Source organism: Pyrgilauda ruficollis, unplaced genomic scaffold, assembly GCF_017590135.1.
Source record: "Pyrgilauda ruficollis isolate IOZ18807 unplaced genomic scaffold, ASM1759013v1 scaffold7, whole genome shotgun sequence".
Taxonomy (NCBI): Eukaryota; Metazoa; Chordata; class Aves; order Passeriformes; family Passeridae; genus Pyrgilauda; species Pyrgilauda ruficollis.
The window spans coordinates 2,977,007-3,001,198 of NW_024528821.1; the positions used below are offsets into that span (position 1 = coordinate 2,977,007).

General features: G+C 39.0%; 1 protein-coding gene across 1 annotated transcript in view; it reads right to left on the minus strand.

Annotated features, from left to right (window-relative positions):
* LOC121363085 (connector enhancer of kinase suppressor of ras 2-like) overlaps positions 1–24,192 on the minus strand; it is a 162,473-nt gene that overhangs the window by 64,880 nt on the left and 73,401 nt on the right. The window contains exons 3-6 of the mRNA XM_041485172.1: positions 16,657–16,859; positions 15,302–15,389; positions 8,989–9,030; positions 6,406–6,525 (exon numbers count right to left, since the gene is read on the minus strand). Coding sequence (XP_041341106.1) covers positions 6,406–6,525; positions 8,989–9,030; positions 15,302–15,389; positions 16,657–16,859 — 453 coding nt within the window. The remainder of the gene's footprint in view (positions 1–6,405; positions 6,526–8,988; positions 9,031–15,301; positions 15,390–16,656; positions 16,860–24,192) is intronic.

Below are 24,192 nucleotides of genomic sequence, written 5' to 3' on the forward strand. Positions count from 1 at the left end.
CCTTCTGGGGTGGCACCTACACCTGGCACGGAGGCTTCTCCTGCCTCTTCCCTTCCAGTTTCCACTGCTGCCCTCTCCACCCAGCTCTGTCTGCCTTCCTGCTGCTCTGCAAACTCAGCAATGTCCATTCCTGTCCCACCTGTCCTTCCCTGTCACAACCTGCCCTGTCCATCCCACTGACTCAGTTCCCAGCTTTCTTTCTGTTCCCTTACCAGTCTGTTTCCAGCCTTAGAAGCAAAGTATCACAGGAGTTCTTTTTCAAAATGATTAATCTCTCTCTTTGGTTTTTTTCTTTAATTTTTCTTTCCCCCCAAGAATGGGGTTTTAGTCTCTCTGGTTTATCCTTGAATGGCAACAATGATCTCAGAGAAAAGAATAACAAGCTGTACCCCTTATCTCGAGATAAGGCAAGAGTCAAGGATTCTCCTCAGTGAAGGTGGCTCAGACTGGTGAACATTTAGAAATAAATAGTTGCTCTTTAATAACTGATGTGTCAGGCATAAACTCTGAAGAATGACACTGACCTATGTTAGAGAACAAGGAAATGTTTCTCAGGCATCAAATCAAGAACCCTGCCACTGTCCCCTAGTGACAAAGTGAATTAAAGGTTTTTAATTAAAATCTGACCTTTGAAAACATATGGGAAGGCATCAACCATTTAAAATCCCATTTTGAAGAGACTTTTCCCCAGAAAACAGCACATCCAGTTGTCAGGGGAATTTCCTTGAAAATTTTCTTGCAGAATCATCTGGCTAATTAAGCAGGATGTAATGACAGCAGTGTGTTTTTAAGTGTCAACAATTTTTCCTGCACAGGGAAGCAGTGACAGCGAAGATGCAAATTTGTAATGCCACAGACAACCAGGGAACTCTTACACCCCTTGATCTTTTGCCCCATAAAAAATGGTTCTTTAGTCTTATTTCAACTATCAAAGTTACATAAATGCATTTAAATGAACACCATGATAGTGCTTTGAGAAGGTGATGGAGTTTTTTTTTAAATTTCATACTATTAAAAAGTCCTCAGAATTTTTTTTCTGTCTTATATGTTGCAGTCCTTTGCCCAAATTTGAACACCTCTACTTTCTTTCTTGCAAGACAACTTCCACCTCTCAAAATACTTAAGATAGTAATTTCTTTTATTCTTCTGTATAAGAAAATTTGGTTTTGTTTGGGCTTTTAGGCTATGAGAACCTTTATATGTCAAGCATGATGGAAATTTGTCAAGTTTCTGTAAGCCTTTAAAAATAATTCTAAATAATTAGATGAACTCCCTGACAGTTTTAGGCCAGGCATATTCCCATTTTAAAAGCTGCCTTCATATTCTACTTTTTCTTCTTGCCTACATTTCACTTCCTTTCTTGTGAAAATGGGAAAAATTGGCTTCCATCACCTTAAAATACAAATGCCACAGAAAGAGAAGCACTATTTGCAAGGATAGCTGGAGAATGGATAGATGAATAATCCTTCATAAAGAAGGCTCTCTGCACCTGAAATCTTGTCTGTTTGTTCAGCTTTTTTGTTTTCCAACATTTCAGCTGGTTTCATTAAAATTATTTATTTTTAGAAATAAAAATCTTTGCTTTCCTTAAATTTCTAAAATGAAACAGGAAATGTTCCCTCTTTTCCTGAAGGAAAGGAAAAAAAAAATTCCTTCCTGAAGAAGGAAAAATTAAGAAGGTTCTGAATATTAGCAGCATACATCTTAATTAAAGTGTGTCTGATTGCACTGATTCTATCAGCAGGAGGAAGCTCAGACAACAGAGAGAAAAAGAATAAAAAAGTGAAAGGAAGAGGGATAAAAGTCCTCCTTTATTCCAGAAGGAAAGAATAATACATTCCACAGACATCAGAAGATACAAATCCAAACCACAAAACCCCAACTGCCTCCCTGTTTAGAATCTCCTGCTTAAGAGGAATCATTAATCTCATCAAATAAGATTAAAGCTGCATCTTACACAGAAGGGTCTCTGGGTATATGAGCTGGACATCAAGTTCAGAAGATTAAAAAGAAAAGTTTTATCTGAAATAATACTCACTGTAATAATCTCTCACTGTGGACAATCCCCAATCACCCAAGAGCAGGAGGGGGGAAAAAAGGCCCAAACCTCAAAAAGCATTCTATGATCCCATTCTGTATCTCTATAAAATTTCCAATAAAATGCTGCCTGTTTATGTGACAGCAAAACTGCTCCAAAGCTGGCTCTGGGCACAGAAGGAGATAAATCATAGCAAGGTTCTCCAGCCTTTCATCAACTTTCATCCCCAAGGATTTAGCAGCAAGCTCAGGAGCTGCCAACAGCAACCCAAACTCCTGGCTCAAGGGCTTATTGTGGATCCATCAAGCCAAAAAATTTAAAGTGAGGAGGCAATTTTCTTAAATCACAAAGTTATTTTATTCTATTCGATTTCCTAAAAATTTATGTCTGCATGTTCTGCCAGAGCTAACGGTGATTCTCACAATTTAATACTTTCTTAGTGCAGGAATTTATTTGAAGTTTGTCAAATTGATTGTTTGAAACAAAGCTTTGCCTTCCAGACATCTTGTTCGTGCTGATTATGTTGTGCACTTCAGATATTAATGGTATTACCATACCCAGTACTACCATTCAGGAGAAAAAGTGCTTTACAATCCTTGAAGTTACCTTAAAATGAAATAGAAAATACATGGAGTGTGTTTCAGTATTTTCCACTGAAAAATCAGCTGAAAAATAGGGAAAAGGAGGAACCAATTTGACCAGTGAAGCAGGGGAAGGAATGGATAAAGAAAGGAAAAAAAGCCAATATATTCTGGAGGCCAACAAATGCCTGCAGAGATCAGGATGCAAACAGAGTCCCCAGGACCTGGAACAGACCCCAAACCGAGTGTTCCCAATGCAAATTCCTTTGTCCAGCAAAGTGCCAGGAAAGCACAGCACACAGAGTGTCCTGGGAAGGCTGCAGATAAGGCCAGGCTTTAACAAAGCTGAATGCAAAGAAGGTATTTTAGAGAGGGGGAAAAAAAAAAATACATAAAGCTCATCAAAGCCCAGAGAGGAAGTTCGAAAATGCTAGAACTGAAGATGCACATTCCAAAGACTCAGAGTCCCTTTTGTGAAAATGCTTTATGATCCAGGATTTATTTACACAATTAAACACACAGACAGTGCCCTGCAGGAGCTCTGACTCCGTGCAGAAACTGCATGGACCTGGACCTGGAAATTAATCCCATTTATGTGGGAGCTTGTGCAATGTCAATAGGATTCCTGGCTCAGTCGGGGAAGACATTAGAAGACACGTAATAAAAATTTTGCCAAAGGAGTTTTGAAAACTTGGGAAGACGCAAAATTTAGTCAGCTGAATATCATTCCAGATAACTGAATTCTTTCATAAATCTGAGGGGTTTGCAATACAACACACTTTTCTCCAAAGACAAATAATTGTGTTTGTTTTCTAGGTGCCAACCCTGGATGAACCCTGTTCTCAGTAGCTCTGAAAATTAGAGCTACATTTAAACCCAAGAGAGCCTGTGTTTTAAATTTATGCTCTGAAAATGTTCTGAAAATGTGTACATTAAACTGCTCTTGAAAAACACATTTTTAGTGATTTTGACACCAACTGCTGTGCATTAGCTTCCTACCTCTAAAACTAAAATTACAGTATCCTTTTCACAAGTGTGTTGTGAGGATGAATTAATTAGTGTCTGTGAAGCACTCAGGAAGGCCATATAAAAAATAAATAAAACAACTCACGAAGAAATTAATAACTCCAGGGACTGCAGAGCTTAGCTGGAGTGTGGTAAATCAGGCCTCAACCCCTAGACTGAATGATAAGGATAAAAATGGAACTCTGAATACTTTCCATTCACTGAATAGTGCTCATTTCTCTCTTGAATGGAGCAGATATCCTGTGGAAAAAAATCCTCTATACAATCATGAGAAAGCCATTTGTAATTCATTACTCTGTTCTATATTTGATTCTGATTAATGTTTTCTTTTCCTTTTCACATGATTTTTCTTTTATTCCCATTTATAGTCCTTTTTCATATTTTCTTCTAAACAGAACACAGTGTCAGCAAAATTGATTATAAGGAACTTTCCAACCTAACATGTTACAGTGCCTTCACAATTAGGCACAGAAAACTCACTCATTCACTGTGATTTCACTTCATCTAAGGGAAAAAGGGGGGGAAAAAAGGGAGAAATTGCCAGGCAGTTTGATTGCAGTATTTGTGTCCTGTCCCCTGTCAGCAGTGCCCACTCCCTGCTCTTTTGTTGGCTCTTAACTCACGGGCACATTGTGGATGGAGAACCACACAGGGGTTCTTCCAGCCCCTGTCCATCCAGCCAGGATCATTCCAGCACAGATCCTCAAGTTCTACCAGGAAAAAAGGGAATGTGAACCACAGGAAAGGCCCCAGCATCTCAGCCACCAGCTCTCACCTTGGTCACTGCACAGCTCAAATGACACCCAGCTCCTCATGGGCAGCTCCTGCCAAGAGCTCCTGACAGACACCTGCCTCAGCCTGCACACCAGGAAATCTCAGTCCCCCACAGGAAATGCTATTTTTGGGGTAGATTCCACTCCTGTCCTCCACCAGCCTGATCCAGAGCCATCACTGCATGGGAAGCATCAGCAACACCAAGCTCTGCTCATGGTGCTCCATCATCTCTGAGGAAAATGTTCAGTGTTCTGTGCTCAACTTCTCTGCAGCACTGACAATGAACTTTCCCCTAATTAGACCAGCAGAAATACATCCTATTTCTGCATAGAAAGGAAAGCCATGCAGAGTGCTGGCCTGCAGGGTGTAGGAATCCTAATGCAAGTCAAAAGCACCGGGATATTCACAGCGTAACTCCTGCAAATGCACTGACCTGTATTTCCTGGGCACCCTGCACTAACCCAGAAATCAGACCTAGAGGGGAAATTGGGCCATAAAGGGAACATGTTTGGCCATAAGGATGCAGCAGCACAGCAAGGGAACTGTATCTGTGCTCAGGATTACACACTGGGCTGAGCATCTGCGATGCCACGGAACCAAAATTGAATGTTCTTTGTGCTGTGGTAATGTTCTTTGTTGACTAAATCAGCCTAAGAATAAAGTAAACTTGTGCAGTCACACAACACCCCCTCATGTTATTAAAATATGTCATTCTCAGATTAATATGCATACCTCAGAGTAATTATGCCCTTGTAACTCTGACAGCATTTGCATATGACGTTTGTCGCTATTCAATGTCAGAACAAAGAGGAAGATGTTGAAATAATACAAAGTGTCTCAACTAACAGAAATGTAAAATCTGTAAATCGCGCTGAATTACAAACAGGAAACATGTCACAAGGTGTGGAGTGGCACTCAAGTGGGTTTTGATTTGCCAGTTCGGGGATTTTCTGTGGATAAAGCTGCATGGATGCCAATTTCACTCCCCACTTCCCCCTTATTTTCCTCCTACGACTGCTTCCTTCAAGCCAGAAGCAACATTCCTGAATTACTCTTCTTGTAGGGAGAAAATAAAAATAAAGAGGATTCTGAGAAGGCAGCTGGAGGCAGTTTAGGAGATTGTGCTGGGAAAAGCAGCCTGGCTCTTGAGGGGGGCAAGTGAGAAGTCCCCAGTGCCTGCAGTGCCACCCTCCACTCCAGCTTTTATTGGGGTCTTGGGTTCCCAAGCACAATCCTTATGTTCCTACAGCCCACCAACATCAAATGGCTGCAAAGTAAGGGACTGCAGAGGGGAGGCAGAAATCTTTACCCACCAACCACTAAAATGTCACAAAAATCTATTGTCCCAAAAAATGTACATTAATATTTGAAAGCTGTAGCCAAATAATTCTGAAACTGTAACTGCAGAACATTTCACTGCTGTGACCCACCACCAATGCAGAGCAGCTGGGATGTCCAGAGCCATCCAACCAGGCTGCTCAGTGAGCAGCAATTTACAAATAAAAAAAGATTTATTTTGTTCCTGGGATGATACTTCTGAAAGTTTTATTTGAACTGATCATTAGGGAGGCATATAATTCTATTTATGCGAGTCCAAGGCACAGACTTTCCACTCATCATTTTGAAAGCACATGAATGACATTAGTTAATTTCATTTGTATATGTTTGCATTTGGGGATTATTTCAGTACATTCCAAAAACTGCAATCTGGCTGTCGAAGGATCACAGATTTAACACTCATACAGTTACAGGTGAAGCCCTAGGTAAAACAAGTTTTAATTTGAAAAAAACCCAAACAACCCCTTTTTTTAGATAAATTCAATCAAACCACCTTCAGAAATCTGATTCAGTTTACCAAAAAAATTAGGACATTGCATGAAAATACATTTTGATTTCTTGATAAATTCAAAAACCAAATCACTCCAAAGAACTGAGGCATGTGCTGAACATTCCAAGACCTAAACTTGAAACTGCTTTGCTACTTACCAACCCCTCACTGGGCATGATGCTGGTGAGATGAACGACCTCGAGATGAGCAGACTGGGACACCAGAGAGTCAGAGGAGAGGGAAATGATGTGGTCACAGATCCCAGACAGGGTTTTACACTGCAAAGGAAAACAAGTTAATAGAATCCCTCATATCCAACTGGAACTACAAGTGAAGAAGTTCTTATTCTAAGAAGTAACCAAGAATAAACAGATAATTTTACTTCTTAGTGCTGTAAGAATTACAGGTGTATGAAAGTCAAGGGCAAGTGGTTAAAGGAACAGAAAATATCCATAAATGTCAAGAAAATGTACATTCATGTACAGTTCTGCTGTAGAAGAATATCTGTATCTCTAATCTTCTCCACTCCATGCGCACTTTAAAAATAAAAGAACAAACCCAATGGACTTTATCCTTATGATTATAAATACAATGGGAGTTGAGTGAAATATGTCAAAATAAATGTCTTATGCAACTGAATAACCTATTTTGGCTACCAAATGATGACATCATCCCTACCAACTGTGATAATTAGGTGAATTCTGCTCTTCAACTTGGAAAATTTCCTTTGTTAAAAATTACCCTGGCAGAGAAGTGTCTTAGTTAACCCATTTCCTGCAGTAAAATTCTTATGCATCTTTGAACACATCCTTTAGCTGATATTCTACATCACCACAACTATGCAATGATTTTGCTATCCTGCCTTCCAGCTAAAGGTCTCAAAATCTTAATGCAAATGCACAGAAAGACCTTCAAAGCAGAAGCCCCACTGCATGGACAGGAGCAGTGGGTCTGGCAGATTAAACCCATCTGTCAAAGCAAAGTGTGCAGGTCAGGGGAGAGCTGAGCTGAACCCTCAGACAACACTCATGTGGAAAGATTTATTGCCAAATTTCTGTGTGTTGCTTAAAGCACACTCCTTCAAGAAGCTTGTGCCTGAAAGTGTTTGAACCTGATGTGAAAGAATTCATTTAACAGAATTTCAGGATGGGTTTCTGGTCAAGGCTGTGCTGTGTGCCTCTATTTTGCTTTGGGGACTGTACTCTCATTTTTCCTAATTATAGCAAATTCCAGTGAAATCCCTTCAGGGAAGTTTTGTTTCAGGCATTTGCAAAACCATGAGGCTTTCTAATATCTCATTTGACACTATCCACAGAAGTTAAACAAATAAAGTTGTCACAATGAATAAGTTAACTGCCCAAACGTGTAGTTTAGATTTCCATTCACTGTGCAGTTACTCATCTGGAAATCCAAGGACAGAGCCTGGGCTGTGGCATCTGGATTTTCTATCAGCTGCAAGATGCAAAGCATCCCACTGAGGTGGCTGCAGCTAAAGGTCACCATTTCCACAAATTTTTCAAGCAGTTTCAGCTCGGGGCCAGAACCCCTGAGCAGAGTTTGGGTCTCATCTTCTCCCAGCAGGGATGGAGAAACTCAGAAATCTCAAAAATCTCCAGTGTAGTGGGTGTCCCTGTGTGTGAGTACATTTTTTATCCACATTTTGAACCACTGGCATGTCAAGATATTGACAACATTTCCAACAGAAAACCTCTCTATGCCTCAACACTTGAGAGCATTTTCCCAAATTAGATGCAGACTAAACCTCAGGGAGAACAACACTTTCTACTTTCTGCTGTAATGCTTTAACCTTAGAGTTGCCTCATGGAAATACTTTTTCCTTTAGTAAAATAAACAAAAAAGAAGTTTTCAATCAAATCAACCTGGTCTATGGAAGTTGTCCCTGCCACAGTCAGAACTGTGGGCTAAAAGGTGAAAATAAATAAATAAATAAAAATAAATAACTATAAAAAAAGATAAAAATGTGTGTGTGTGTGTACACACCCCAAATCCCAGAAGGTATCAGGTGCTTTTAAAAGTTCTATTCATACCCAGGTTTGCTATAGTAAGCTTTTTTTTTTCCCCTCTAAAAGTCACTGCACGCTTTCTAAATTTAACAGCACATCAATGTTTTATGACAGATTTTAATCCCTGCTGGAAGCAGAGTATGTGCAAAAGGCTTTAAAAAAAGAAGAAAAAGAGTCAGGCACTTGGGCAGAGCTTGTCAAAAGCTTATCTGAACTTGTAAATCCTTTGAGAGTTTCTTTCACCACAGGCTTTATCTCAGTGTCAGTACAGGTTTCTGTGTTGGTACCAGAAAAATATAAAGTATTTGAACTTAAAGGCCAATATCTAATCAATAATCTTGAATAAGATTTTTCCACTCCCCTTTGTCATCAGATTTTTTTGAGTTTTGAAGGCACAAAATGCTCAGTGTGACAACCAGTGACACAGTAGGACCATGGATCTGACCAACCATTCTGGTAGGAATATTCATATACAGAATATTGTGCACCTTCTAAACCTAAATCCATGATTTTGTATTTGTAATTAACTGTAGCTATAACAGAGAGCATTTCTGTGGGGAGCTTTAATTTTTAGCAACTGATATAATTAATCAGAAATTATGCCAAAGAGTAAGGAACTCTTAGGAGTAAGTATTATGCCATAGCAGCCTTATTTTTTGAAAAAATAATTTCTATATGTGGGGTAAAAATAGAGAATACCAAAGCAGAATTACTTACCACATGAAGAATTTTATTTTCTGTTTCATACACCGTACAATCCTGTGGTAAAACAGAACAAAACCAATTAAATGAATGTCACATTAAATTTCCTATTAAGAAGTCAAAGAAGGTTTTATGCTGGTAATAATCTTACATATTCCTGATGAACCTTAAGAATTGTTACTTTTGGAGTGGTCATTTTCCTATTTTAGCTGTCATTTTAAGAATATCAATCTTACACTCCATCATTTCAGTGTCACCCTTACCTTGCTTTTTGCTTTAGTGTTATTACAGGGGTTGAAATATTGTTTTTCTTTCATGAAACAAAGCATACAAATTGCTAAACTGTCTCTATGACTTATTAATGTTTGAAATTTCCCTCAGTGTGACCCTCTGGAAATGGAGACACAGCCGTGGCAAAAGGGTTTGACCCATCCCCTGCAGCTCTGCCCCACCTCCTCCTGCCACTCCAAATCTCAGGTTGTAGTCTGCTAAAACAGAAAATAAAAAGGAAAATACATTAAAATATCAATTCCAAGCAGAGTGAGATTAGAAGAGGGTCTCCCCAAGCCTTGGTTCCCTCTGAGCACAGCCCTAGCCAGGCTCCCTCTCCCTTATCGTGTTGGGAAATTGTTAAATCCTTCTCCAAGTGCTCTTCCATGTTGGAAAAGGCTTTCTACACTAATGGATATGGGATCATTTATATGGGATAATTATAAAAACCAGTCTTCTTTATTTAGTTTTTTTCCTTGAATAAATGTCCAAGTAAAATTTAACTTACTGATAATACCTGAAAGGTCCCTTCAAGTAACTTAAGATTCCCTCAGTTGGTCGGAGCCTGGTGATGGCAACACCAAGGCTGAGGGTTTTATCTTAAGAGTTGGGCTTGATATGTGGGTCCCTTCCAGCTCAGAATATTCTGTGATTCCCTTCAAGCAGTTTAAGACTCCCTGTAGTTTTCAAGATGTCCTCTTTTTACTGCATCTTAATATATTAGCAGTAAGAATTAATTGCTTCAGATCTCGCTCAGAACGATTCCAACCCCCTCATTCCCTGTACCCTGCATGCTCAGTTTGGGCTGGGACACCCTCTGGAGCTCTCTGCTCCCCTTTTCCAGCAGCCCAGACCCTTGGCTGCTCCCATCCAGCTCCCAAACCTTGTCCCTTGGTGTCCCTTCGAGGATTTTTCCCTGAGCCCATCTGAGGCAGCTCCTCCAAACCCTCAGCCCAAGGAACTGCCCCTCCCTCAGCTCTCAAGGTCAATATTTATTTTGGAGTATTGTTACTCCTGTGGAGCAATTAGTTTCTAAGTGACTACAGTTTATAGAATATTGCTACAGAATAAGAAAGTCAAAATCAGAAGATTGGGAGTACCAAGCAGCACAGAAGAATTTATATTAGCATTTCATGGTCAAGTATCCCTTTGATGTTTCCTCTGTATTCATACTGTTATTTTCTAGAGCACAAAAAAAAAATTCAATTAGTCAGTTTGGCTGGCAATGCCCAAGGCAGTTTTCCTTACAAGTTTTGCACACTTCAAACAGCTCATCCACCATCTCCTTTTAACCCTCCACGTACCAAGAGAACAAAATGATCACAGCAGGGCTTCCAGCTTGGCTCCAGAGCTAATGTTCCTGTCTAAATGATTCCTTTAATTTCTGTGCTAGAAATACAATATGAACCTCCCTCTGAACAAACTTAATTACTTCAGGTCAAAGAATAGAAGACTTATGTACAGTAAAACTGAAATTTTACTGTTTTGTAGAGCAGAATTAATGTTAGCTGTACTTATGTTGCACATTCAAGATTACATTAGCATGAAAAATGTTAATGGCTTTGGGATTCCTTCCAAAATAGATGCATATTGACTTCTTTTTAAAATACATCAGACTAGTTTAACTGAGAGGTTAAAAGCACTTGCAGTGTTACACTGAAATATTAAGATATGTAGGTCACAATATCCCTCTGATTATTTTTCTCTGATACATAGCAATGCACTAGGGATCTCATTAAAAAAATAATCTTCCAGGACTACCACTTTTAGGATGTTGATGTATTTTTCTTAGAAAATAAATAATAGTTATAGTCACATTCTTTCTATGTTCTCCAGTAGCAAGATGACATGATAAAAATATTTATTCTTAAAGTTTAAAAAAACCTTTAAATTAGTAGCTGTGTTCTATTTCCCCTCTGTAAGAGGATAAACCCCAGGAATTACAAAACCATTCACAGGAGCAGTGTTACAAACCAGGCAAGGACTGCACTGTCCTGAATATTCAAAATTGAAAGGTGCAGCCCACCTTTGTCTCTGATAAAGTGAAACTGCTCCACTGCATATTCATAAAGAGAAAAGGTCAGTGGGACTTGTGCTCACCCACATGCTAGACAAAATTCCAATTTCTAATTCTGAAAGAAGGAAAAAATGCAAGTACCACAAAATTTTGCACATAAAGAGTGTTTTATGGCAAGTTCTTGAGGACAGTTAACTAAAACATAAAAAAAAGAGTGAAATATCGAGTTAATTAACTTAGTTCTATAAAACAGCATGAGTTTAGTCAACTACTGAAAAGAAACTAAAACCCTGTAAAGGAGCATTTCCACCACAACACCACAGGAAAATTCTACAGCAGCCTTTGAGTGGTGGATATGACAAAGTGATATTTCAAAATACATTGCTGGCATGCATGAAATGAAATACTTCTAAAATTCAGGATTCAAAAGAAAGAGATCACTCTGGAATTAGGCAAATATACAATGGCAAATGCACATAACTGACTCATTTTACTTGGTTCAGAGGTAGAGATTTGATCAGAGTGTATTTTTAGAAAAGAGTGAACAGATGTTTGATGTGACGTTCTTTAGCAAATGCAAGCAAAATAAGATGGAGGGGCTGAAAGCTGAAGTCTGCAAAGTTCAAACTGAAAATAACACCCAGGTTTTGCATGGCAGCTACTGAATCACAGGATAATTCAGGTGGAGGGGCCTCTGGAGGTTATCTGGTCTAACCACCTTCTCAGGGGAGGCTGGTTTAAAATTTACACCAAGTACAGAAGTTACTAAGAAACAACAATTCCTATCAGTTCCAGTGCAAACTAGATGGCTTTAAAACAGCAGAAAAACCATGCTGCATTCTAAACACAGTATTTGGCTAAAAATAGGGCAAAAACCATTATAGGGTGTCTGAATGTATCTCAGTGAGGTTAATTAGACAGTAATGAAGGGAAGAACAAGCAGAATTTTGTTTGGTTTTTGTTGAAAAAGTTAGGCTGAGTTGTGCTGACCTCCTTTGGTAAGACAAAGACTTTTTTTGGAAGTCTGTTCTTCAGGTGTATCAGAAGCATCTACCTCAGATTTAAACATCTTGGACATAATTAGAAAAATTAGAATCCCAGCTGCCTCTAGGACTGAGGAACTCTTTCTACTCAATGAAAAATTAACCAATGGCTGCATTTTATGAACAAAAATCCAAAGCTATCCTTCCCCAGTTCCTCTGCCTTACCCTCAGGGCAGCCTTGGTGCTAAAGCATGACCAGCCCCACATTTGGTTCAGTGATTCTGGTGGATCCCATTTCAGAGAGGAGGAGAGTGAGTGCACCTTGAAACTGAGCTGTAGCTCGGGCTGAAGGCAGCAGAGAGCTCAAACACCTCAATACCCTGTTTAATGTGCTTTTCTGCATATTATTATAAACACATTTTGATGGGACATTGCAGCTCAAAATCAGGATATTTCTGCAGCTCTGTGCATGACATAATTCTTTGACAGTAACCTAGTGGAGGTGCTCAAAAGGGTTCAGGAAAATGAGCAGAAAAAAGCACATTTCCAAACAGAAATGGACAGCTGTAAATCTCCTCTGAAATTAGAGAATGAGGTTTTCTTTTAACCATCATGAGCAGATGCTGTTTAAAGTTAAATAAGTGACTATTCATCATAGCACTTGCATGGTATGTAAATAATAATACATTAAAATAAATTTGATTCAAGGTAATGTCACTCAGAACACACAGGACATTTGAGCATGAAGATTCATAAGCACTTTCTATATTAAACTAAGGTTACAGGGTAATGTCCCCTGTTAGAAAATTCACCTGGAGTGGCAGCTGCAAGTTGTGCACAGAAACCATGTTCAATTTGCACAAAATGCCAAAGACATTTCTCACTTAATGTGCCAGATCTGTACCCTTGACTGCTACTTTCACACTGGCTGAAGGAGGTATTTAAAATGTATATAATTCATAAAACAAGGAGCATCTGAAAGGATCTGAGACCCAGGTTTCTATTAGTTATGCCTTTCAATTCATATTCCAGCCTACAGCTGAGCCTGCAACTCTGGTTTAGGTGAGACATTTCTGCTTTCACACATTAAGGTCAATTTTTCTCAGATTTAGTGACAGCAAAGCTGTCCCTCTATGACTGATTTGGTTTTATGTGCTCTTTCTGGTGCTTAGTTTAATATAACATAAAAAGAACTTAATAGACAACCATCACACAAGCCAGATCTGACAATAAGATAAAGAAAAGACAAAACTTGATTTGCAACCTGAAACATTTTTAAAGCATAACCTGTGCACTAACCAAGCATTTTTCATCTTGGAATGACTTGGAGTTTATGCTAAAAGATTGTTTTTAAGTTGTCAAAAGGAGGACAGCTGTGGGACTGGAGCTGAAGGACTGGAAAAAATAAAAGAACCAAACTACTGCTGGCAGAGGAGAACAGAATCTCATCTGCCAAAAGCTGGGACATGAACAACAGAAGTGGAGGCAGCAATTCAAAATTACTCTATTTTCACCTGGACCACAGGGAAAAATCAAACTCACACAAACAAAGTGCAATATCAGCTGAAGGACAGAATCAGAATCTGGACTTTTTCTACTGTAGAGAAGTTCATTTTGCTTAGTCTGTAAATCAAAAATAGCCTGGTGCTATAAGCACCTTGTAAGAGAAAGCTTAATAAAGATACATAAATAATTAAATGCCAACATAGGAATTTCTAAACTAAGAAAAGAGAAAAAGGATCTTTGTTTTCTGCTGCAAAAATGCATAAAGGACAAGATTTCCAGGAGGAATAAAGCTGACTATTATAAATTAAGGATAATAGTGTAAAACACAATGACATATTTATCAGCCTTAGTTCTTTAGCTCCAAGAACTGAAATAGACTTAAAGAAGAGGGGAAAAAAGTTTTCAGAACTACTACTACTGCCTTACTGCTCCAGAAAGCATTTGAAATTGAGTTCTGTGGTTGGCCTGCTGGGAGGGTGCCTGGAAATCTGAGGCAGCAGAGGACAGAGGGAGGCAGGGGAGTCCTCTGCACTGGAGACAGGCCCAGCCTAAAGCCCCTTTAAACTGGAGCTTAAGCTAAGCTTTCTTCATGCTTTCCCTCCTTCAACCCTCTCATCTTTTTCCGTTTCTTTATTCCAAGACAGGCCTGCCTGTTCTCTGACCTCTTCCCATATTGCACTAACACTTTTTGTCTCATCAATATTTTATCTGCTCACAAGGGGAGCAGCTCATTGTAAATATTTGTAAAATTTATTTACCCTCAGTCTTTCAGTACCTGTGTGTCACCTCTTGTCTCACTTTGGAGCAGACATTGCTAGGGACTGTTATTATAATATTGTATTATATTAATTCTATTCTATTCTAATTTTTATAGGGGTCGCAGCTCCAAGCCTGATTCAAGGAGTGTTTGGACAATGCCCTCAGACACAGGGTGGGATTTTTGGGGTGTCTGTGCTGGGCCAGGAGTTGGAATTGATTATTCTGGTGGGTCTCTTCCAACACAGGATATACTATAATTCTATATATTACATAGAACTAAAGACCAGATAAATGACTTTTATGTGCTTGTGGACTTGTATATTACAATAAAAAACTTGTATATTACAATACAAAACTTTCATGTTGCTGGCTCTCCTTTCAGTGAAGAAGCCACAGTGCAGGTTCTGGATGTATTTGTATATATTTTAAGAACTTGTCCCCAAAACATTTTGGATCACACATATTTTAATCTGGAATAACCTGCTAGCAGTAGTTAAGCTGTTTCCCACTGTGGCTTTATTCTTCACTTGCATGGTGGCAAATCACCTGACATGAAATTGTCCACTCAAGAGCAAAGTGGATTATTTTTAACTTCACACCATCCTTCAATCTATTCAAGAGGATCCCCAAAGTCCAGAAATCTTTCTGTCCCTCCCAAAAAATGAGAGCATGAAAGGAACAGGGAGGCAATGCTGTAACAACTTTTCTGCTGATGTTAGAGCTGGAGTTATTTTTCCTATTGCAGTTTTCAAGCAGTGATGTGAAAGGCCTCAGAGCAGAGAGCCACTCCTACCTGTTGCACAATGGTTGTTAGTTCCAGGCACAGTTGAACAATGTTGTTTTTCAGCAGTGAATATTCTGTCACGCTGACAAACGGAGACCTGGGACAGGGCAAGGACAGGTTTATGCAGAATTAGGGACAACAATTTACACTACAGGCAGATATATTTAATACAGGGGTGAGTTCTACAACACAGAAATGCCAAATCATTTTCATCTCCACCAGCAAGTCGCACAACTTTTGTAATATACACCTTTGAAACAAAAATAATGCAGGCAGGATGCAAACTGGATTTTGGCCAGAACATCAGAAGTTCTTATTTTTATGGAGAGTAGAAATAGGAGATTTCAAATAACCATAAGCAGCCAAGATTTTCTTTGTACTGCTTATCAAAAAGATGGCATTTCTGGTATGACATCACTCCTCAGCAGCAATCAGCACTTAATTCAGAGAGCACAGTAATGCTTACTTAGTCACAGCTTCCTGCAACTCAGATTCTCTTCAGCCTTTCCAAATTCTGGCTGAATCTGACCCCGTTTGAATTTATAAGAGCTGACAAGGTCATAGCCTGAGAGAATATGACTGCTGGCATTAGGTTAGGAAGATGTCACCAGGATTATACAAATCCTGTAAAGGGGGGTGATTCACTCTCACTGTGATTTCTGAGGTGCCATTTATATGTTCCAGAGCATTCCAATTCCAGACAAAGCTATTCACTGCTATAACTACAAAGAAAAGAAGCCAAAGTTTCTTTGTTCCAAACAAGAAAAATGCTGGTTTATGTTTTGGTTTCTGAATTGGCACAGTCACAGAGATACTTTTAATCAAATTCTCAGTTGGTAAATGTAAAACACCAATGCTGGTTGTTGAGCATTAACCATCACACCTGTACCTAAAACATCCAGTCTACTCCTGATAAATAAGAGCATTTAATTTCCAGACTAGCAAGTACTATCATTTATTTTGAACATTCTTAATAGATTTGCTCAACTCCAGCTTTTCTGTGTCATTTTGATGGCTGAAAGACAGCTCAAACTCCACAAGCTTTCCTTCCCTGCCCTTCATTCTGAAATTTCTGATATTACCAGTCGTGGCAGTGAGAATACCACAGAAATATTCAATTCACACAAAGTCCAACTGAAAGAATCTCAAAAGATATCTAGAGCAAATTTTAACATTCTCCTGACAGAGAAGGGTACTAAATTTTGATTCCAATATTTCACAAAATTCTAAAAATTTAGAGCTAGAATTCCAGACCTGTCATTTTAATATTAAAATGAAAGAGTCCAAGAGGCAAAGAAAGAACAAATACAAAACTCCCCAAAGAATTATTCTCATGCACAAGGGATTGAGGAACAGTTAATTACCTGTCCAGCCAGGCGAGTAGGTTCTTGGCAGCACCAATCAGGTCAACTACAGAGGTAAGGAAATCATTTGGCAGTCGTCTGGAGGCCCTGCCATCGTAATGGCCACTCCTCCTCCTACCCGTTATAAAGTTCTGAAGGTTTTTGGCTGAGGCATTCAGCTTGTGAGACAGAGTTCTCAGGTTTTCAGTCTCCAAACCGTAATTCTGGGGAAAAGAAGAAGATGGAGAGGGTGTGTGGTGAGCTGCATGAACCAAACTGCGAGGAGAAACATCCTGGAATGCCTTGGCTGAGAGGCTGGCTCTGGGTACCTGGGTTGAGATTAAACAGGAGTATTTGGGTTGGGACACATGGGATGTCCAAAACAGATTTCTCCTTACAGATCTCCAAAACCAATCTTTACAACATCAACCACACCCAGTCTTGAGTGTGTGGTCAGCTGCATGAACCAAACTGTGAGGAGAAACATCCTGGAGTGCCTTGGCTGAGAGGCTGGCTCTGGGTACCTGCGTTAAGATTAAGCAGGAATATATGGATTGGGACACACAGATCTCCAAAACCAATCTTTACAACATTAACAACAGCCAGTCTGGGACACAGTCTCTCCTGCCAGCAGCACTCAAGGTCCAACTCACAGACCCAGTTCTGATGCTGGGAGAAGGGTTGAATGTAATTGAAGGTTTCCAAACACAAGTCCCTTTCCCCTTTATCCACATTTCTTCATCTTTGTCTCAGTCCTTTTATCCCCAGGCCTATTCCCCACTTAGACCCAGATAACAAGCACAAAGATTGTTCACATCCATTAAATAATTCATATTCACACAGAAAGTCTCAAACACGCTGAATTGAACCCAGATTTCTTGCAGCCCCCACAGGATGTAGGACATGAAAGAATTTAATGAACATTTAAACAAAATCAACTCTCAGAGCCTGAATTGATTGCTTACTCTTAATTTCAACTATGCTTATACTACAGAGGATGATCACTAATATCACACATTAATATTTTTGCCTAAACTTCTTTCTCAAAGCAGAGAATAAAGAATTGAAAAGAATACACTTCTTGACATATGCCAACATGGATATTTGTACTAGAAATAATAATTTTCAACTACAGAAAAGGGAAATAGGCTGACCAATAACAAGATTATAAACTGGGGTTGTATGGAAAGCAAACAAAGCACAAACACTTGGTGAAATGGTTTGGACCTCTGACAGCTGGCACTGGGGACAGTGCCTTCCCTGCCAGCCATTCTCCCTGTCAAAGTTCACTCTGAGAAATAAATCAAGGCTTTGCCTCCAGCTTGGAGGGAAATCTAGGAGAAATGAAACACTTTGCTACCTTAGCTGACTGCAGAGAATTAGATTGAAATACCAGGGAGAGAATTAATTTCACTGTTAGACTGTATCACAGCTAAAACTTCATGGTAGGGACCAGATGATCCAGTTCAAGACTAAATTGCTACAGATGAGAAAAACTCTCTTCAACTTTTTTTTTTTTTTTTTTTTTTTTTTTTTTTTTTTTTTTTTTTTTTTTTTTTTTTTCCCCCCAAAAATTTTTTTTTTTCCCCCAAGAGCAAATAGGGCAGAATCAGCAACAGTGTAACCAAAGAAAATAATTCTCCTTTGGAAAAGTTTAAAAGAGAAAGCACTATGTGACAGTAATGTGTCATCTGTGTAATATTACATCTCTCTTTCATTACAGCACTGAAGGAATTCCCTCCCCTGCTCTATTTTCCTCCTGACTTCCACTCATGCCAGGATGATGACTAAGTGGGTGCACTGGGATGCCTTTTCCAGCTCTCACCCAGCTGGGCAGGGCCTGGTTTCCCCTCAGAACAGGTTTCATTCTGCACACTCAGCAGCACATTGCAAGGATGATGAACTAGATCCTCCTGGTTGCTTATTCCCGTGGAAACAAGCAGGAAAAAAACTCTCCCAATAATTTGTTATTGCATAAAAGCTCTGGAAACCTGTCACTTTGCTTTTAAGAGGAGTTAAGCAGCGAAGGACATAGTTTGATCACCGAATCTATAAATACCAGAGGGTATTTCAGATCCCAGCAAGTGTAATCAGCCAGAGAGATCTTCTACAGCCACTGGAAAACAGAGAGGACTGAGCAGGAAATGTGTGAGAGAAAATCCACCTCACAAAGAACAAGTGCATTGCTTTATCTTGGCGTTCATTGCTTGCATGCCAATGACAACCTCAATTAGTGTCAATATAAAATGTAAAATACAGCAAAATGTAGATAAAATATATCCATAAAGACAATCAGAAGATGAAAGGAAATTTTTCAGCACAGTAGGAGTGCTGATGCAAGTTAGTGGTTTACCTGAGACTGAGTGGGGCACAATAAAGGGGAAAAGATAAAACTAATGTGAAAGTGACAGCAAATCAATGCCTTTGTACAAGACAGAGACATTGGGTTGTTCTAGATTTAAGTGTGTCTAAATCCAAGATTTTAATTTTTAAACCAAACAACTGATATCAACCATCAGATGGGAAAATGTGCTTACAAATGAACCTTGACATTTATTAAAGTTATCCCTACATCCTGATGCTCTGCTGCCACCAAACCCCACTGTGGCAGGATACGTGGAGAGGACTGAAGGAAGCTGTGGCTTCTTTTGGTGTTCCAGAGTCAGCAGCCAGAAGGGATGGGGAAGGGAGGAGATTGTTCCAGAGGAGAAAAGAGCCAGGAAATGGGTACCTCCAAATGTAAACTGTATCCATTCTAATTCAGTGGCCATGTTTGAAAAAAAAGAATTGCAGTTTGTGGGAATCAAAAAAACCAGAAGCTTCCACAAAAAGTGAAAAATTTAATCTGCAACCTTAGAAGAAACTTAGATTAATGTAAAAATACAATACACAGATATGAAAGGAAAAAAAACCATAAGCTTATATTTCTATAGTTATAAGAAAGAACATACCTTAAGTCAGTGAAAAACTGTACCAAGGAAATAGTAGAGTTTATAATGTAAGAGTGTAGTTGTATAGAATAAACTGAAAGTTTAAAAGTTATAATAGAAATATGTATACATGTAAAACAAAAGCTACAACTACATATATATGAAACATATATATATGAAACATACATATATATACAACTTTCATATATATGAAAGTTTAAAAGTTATAATAGAAATATGTATACATGTAAAACAAAAGCTTATTAAACAAAAGTATCCACAATGCAACAAAAATAAATAAAAGTAATAAGTTTAAAAACCAAAATAAACCCTATAACTATATATTAAAAATTATATATTACCTTATTAAATAAAAAACCTTGTAAGTACTCTTAAACTATAACCAACTACTTACTCCTCTAAAATCTCACAGCCTCTAAAACTAATATTTATCTAAACAATAAATCATTCTGAACTCAACATTAGTCCCATGCCTTCATTTTTAACAGCCATAGTAGTTTATGGCAATGATTAAGCAGGTGAGGAGCCTTGTGGATGGCAGTGCCAAAACCCAAATCTCCTCTAATTCCTGCAGGCACCTCATCTCCATGGTGTAACTGAGAGAGTCCCAGAGCTGCCAGACTGAATCATGATCACAGCTGCCAGGCCAGACTTCAGCTCTCCCAGCCACACATTCTGCTCCCCCTGAGTTAAATATCTGCTGCTCTTGTCAGCCACACCAAGGGAACGATGCTCCTGAGCCTGGAAGAGTCTGTCTCCTGGCAGGAGATTCAGGTGGTTTCTTTCTTGCACTGTGAATCCCAGGTATAATTTCTGGTTTAAAAAGAAAGACAGGAAAATAAAAGGGAAAACCTCTAAAGGGGGAAAGAGGGTGCCATTTAGCATAGGCAGGATTATTTTTCATCCCAAGAACAGGGAACAATGAATAAGAAAGGGTTGTTCCATTCCCTGGTTCTGTTTCATGACACTTCAGGTTGTTCCATCATCAATGACTCAGTCAGTGGAAATGGATGTCCAAGTTTAGAGAATGAATCCTGACTACCAAAACGACCCCAGATGTTGCCTGTCTAGAACCACACAGCCACATAATTTGTCAAATTATCCTGAAATCTGGATCAGGAAGCTGCTTAACGAGAAGAGAAAGTTGCCTAAAGTCACTAATGCTCCATTTCAGAAAAAGGGACCCGGACAGGAACACTGCAAAAAGTGCCAAAGCAACAGCACACCTTGAACACAGAAAGAGATGACTGGAAAATCTGTTAAATATTTAAGTTTCTTCATATAAAAGCACAGCTCAAACAGTAAGAACTTCTGTATCTCCACTGACAGCGTTATTACCTGCACACCCTCAAAAGAGCTGCACAGATTATCTGATTTATTCAGTGACTGATGCCCTGTTCCAGGCTGGAGCTCAGCAGCTCCTGACACCCCTTTCCATGAGAGGAGCTGCAAAGGAGGATTTCAGGAGGCACAAATTAAACACGAGGGTGAGATCAGAGGCAGACAAGCTCATTAGGGAAGAATGTCATCAGCACAACTCCAGGATGAAGCTGTGCTTGCAGTGCCGCTCCTCAGTGAGGCGTGCAGCTGCTCTGGGGAAGGATAACTCTGCTGCTGCCATGGAGGGGCCTGAGCTGGCCTGCAAGCAAAGCTGAGTTAAGAGAACAAATAACAATTGATGATTTTCAAGTGTGTCCATAACAAAGAAGACAAAGCCGTCAGCATAGAAACAGATTAGAAAAGATACATAAACATTTTGGTAAGCTAAGCTACATACATAAATAGATGTGTATTCGTGCCTCATTAAATTTCTGTAAAACTTTTGCCAATTATATTGACATTAAGTGCTTTGCACCAATAAATATAATTTTTTGTGATGTAGTTAAATTAATGACTTAAAATCACACTTTGTTAAGAGTATATAAGCTAGAGATCATGCAGAATATAAAAACTTTTTCTTCTTACACCCTAATCACGTGTGTGTATGTCACGTCCAGCCTAACAGTGACAGGCTGCCTGCAGAGCCCAGCTCTTAACTTCAGTTATTTCCCTGGAATTCTCCCATTTCCAGGCTCTCTGTCCTCGCTCCCCTCTCCTGTTGGGGCTGAGCTGCTGTGCTGGTGGCTGGGGTTATTGGAGGTGGTGAGGGAACAGATCCCCCCAGGGCTTTCACACTTGATGGGGTTTTCTGAAGCGCAGAAAACAGGTGGCTGTTGTCAGAAATGGTAGCATTCAGGTGACAGGAGAAAATGCCATTTTTTTCCTGAGCAACCTGAAGCAGACTCTTGTTTTTCCTAGTGCAGAGAAGATACGATGAAAGAGAGAAGTTGTTGAATACTCCCTATAGTCAAAATTGGAATTTTGGAAACTGAAATCTGCCTCCAAAAAGATAATATTAAAAAAAGAATCTTACAACTGAAATCTGCCTCCTCTTCTTTTTGATGCCATAAACCCAAAATGCAGAAATAGCTAAACACACATTCACCAGTGAACCTTCCTGCCCTGTGCCTGTGTCACAATTCCAGCTAAAAGCTCTGCCTGTTTTTTACATTCTGGCTTGAAGTTCCATTTTTAAATAATTGGGCAAATTCTGTATCCATCTGACAATATAAAATCTGAGCTTTTAACATATCCAAAGAATTGGAATGAAAAAAATTCTTCACCTGTGGTTTCAGGTGTTCTCATACCTTACTGCAGGTAAGCAATAACATCACAGGGAGGATTTTATGCTAATAAAGCAATCTGGGAGAATTTTAGCTACAAAGATAAAATAGATCAAATTATTGTAGCCAACATCAAGATAAAAAATAACAAATATAATGGGAAAAATATCCAAGTGCTAATCAGTCTTTTGCAAACACCAGCACCTGAATATCAAAAGCCAAGCACAAAATATCTACAGCACATGAAGAGTTTATTTCTTCTGTGGAAACCCTCCCCCAGCATTTTTTCTTACAGATAGAGCTATAATGAAATTGTTTTGTCATAATGTGACATACAGAGATAGAAATAATGAATGCACATTGAAATTTAATAGGCACAGGATGTAATTTTAACTAAACAGTTTATATTGCATAAGTAATGACTTTAACTTACCTTAAAAACAATTTCTTTCTAATTATAATAATTTTTCTTCATGTTGTCATTCGTGTTAGTAGTCAGTGTAATATATATATATGTATATATACAAACAGTGTAATATATATATGTATAAATATACAAACACATGGGTGCATTCACAGCTTTTTCTGTAGGTGATACTTTGAGACTGTCACAATTTTCACTGAATAAAAGAGAGAAATAAAAGGGCAGAGCAGGAGATCTGACTGAGGACGTGGAAGGAAACAACACTGACTGAATTCAAGCACCTTACATGGAAGTCACCACATTCAAGGCATTTAAAACACCACAACCTGAATACTGAGCTGCAGTCCTATTTCTACATTTCATGCTAAAGCTTTAAGAATGCTCTAAAGTATTTGGGAATTTAAAAGCTCCATCCCCAGGGACTTCTCCCCCAGTTCAGCCATTCTCAGATCAGCCATAAATTGATTTATTGTGGGTGTGCAGCCCCTCAGCAGCTCTGTGGGGATGCTCTGCTCCCCTCCCTGGTCCCTTCAGGCTGCTCCTGGTCCCCAGGGCTGGGAGGTGCCACAGCCACCCGTGTCCCACCTGGGCTCAGTGACAGCTCTGAGAGCACTGGGGGAATCCCCAGAGGAGCTCTGGGCTCTGGGATTGTCCCCTGGGAACTCAGGGAGTGCCAGGTGGGATCCTGCAGCTCCCTGCTGAGCCAGGCTCTGGCTGCTGCTCCAGCTTTGCCATGAGAATCAGAGTTTGGGGACAGTATGGAGCCAGTCAGCTCTTAATAAAAACAGGCAAACACAGCCTGTTTGACTGAAAAAGCAAAAGTCACAATTAATCACACACTCTGATTTTAGCATAAATATTTCTGGCACATACATAGAATGAAAACTGTCAAAATACTTTTTTTTTTTTCTTTTAAATTTCCTTTCTGGAGGGACATTTTTAAAGGTTAAGAGGCCTTGAAACAGTGAAAAGCTGATCCTGAAGTACTTGTCTCTGTAAGCACTTCTTTGATTTTACTAAAGTTTTGTGGTGGAGTTTTTCTGATACAGCTCCAAACTGAATATATTGAAATAGCAGAAAGTCCAAGTGGGTGAGGCAGTGCATTTCCACCAGCTGTGTCTGGTTTTCGTCTTGAAAAAGAATTTTCAGGCTGCTCATCCTTGGTCTGAATAGCAATTTGAAAAAGGCCAAATAAATTTTAAATTAGGGATCCTATGAACCAGTGCACAAATTCAGGTCTAGAGACTGGAACCTAAAACTTAAAATTTCTTGACTGGTTATTTATTATTATTGCTATTATTAATATATAATATCTGCTGCAAGTTATGACACGCTTGATAAAAAGTTAAAATAAATCAAAGAAAATAAAAGTTTTGTTAATGAGAATGTGTTATACATAGTTCACACAGTTTATACACTGACATATTCAATAATTTATGTATTTTATATGTATATATAAAATCCTAGTGCTGTTGATTTGAAAACTATAAATATATTAGGAAAATAATTTCCATTCATG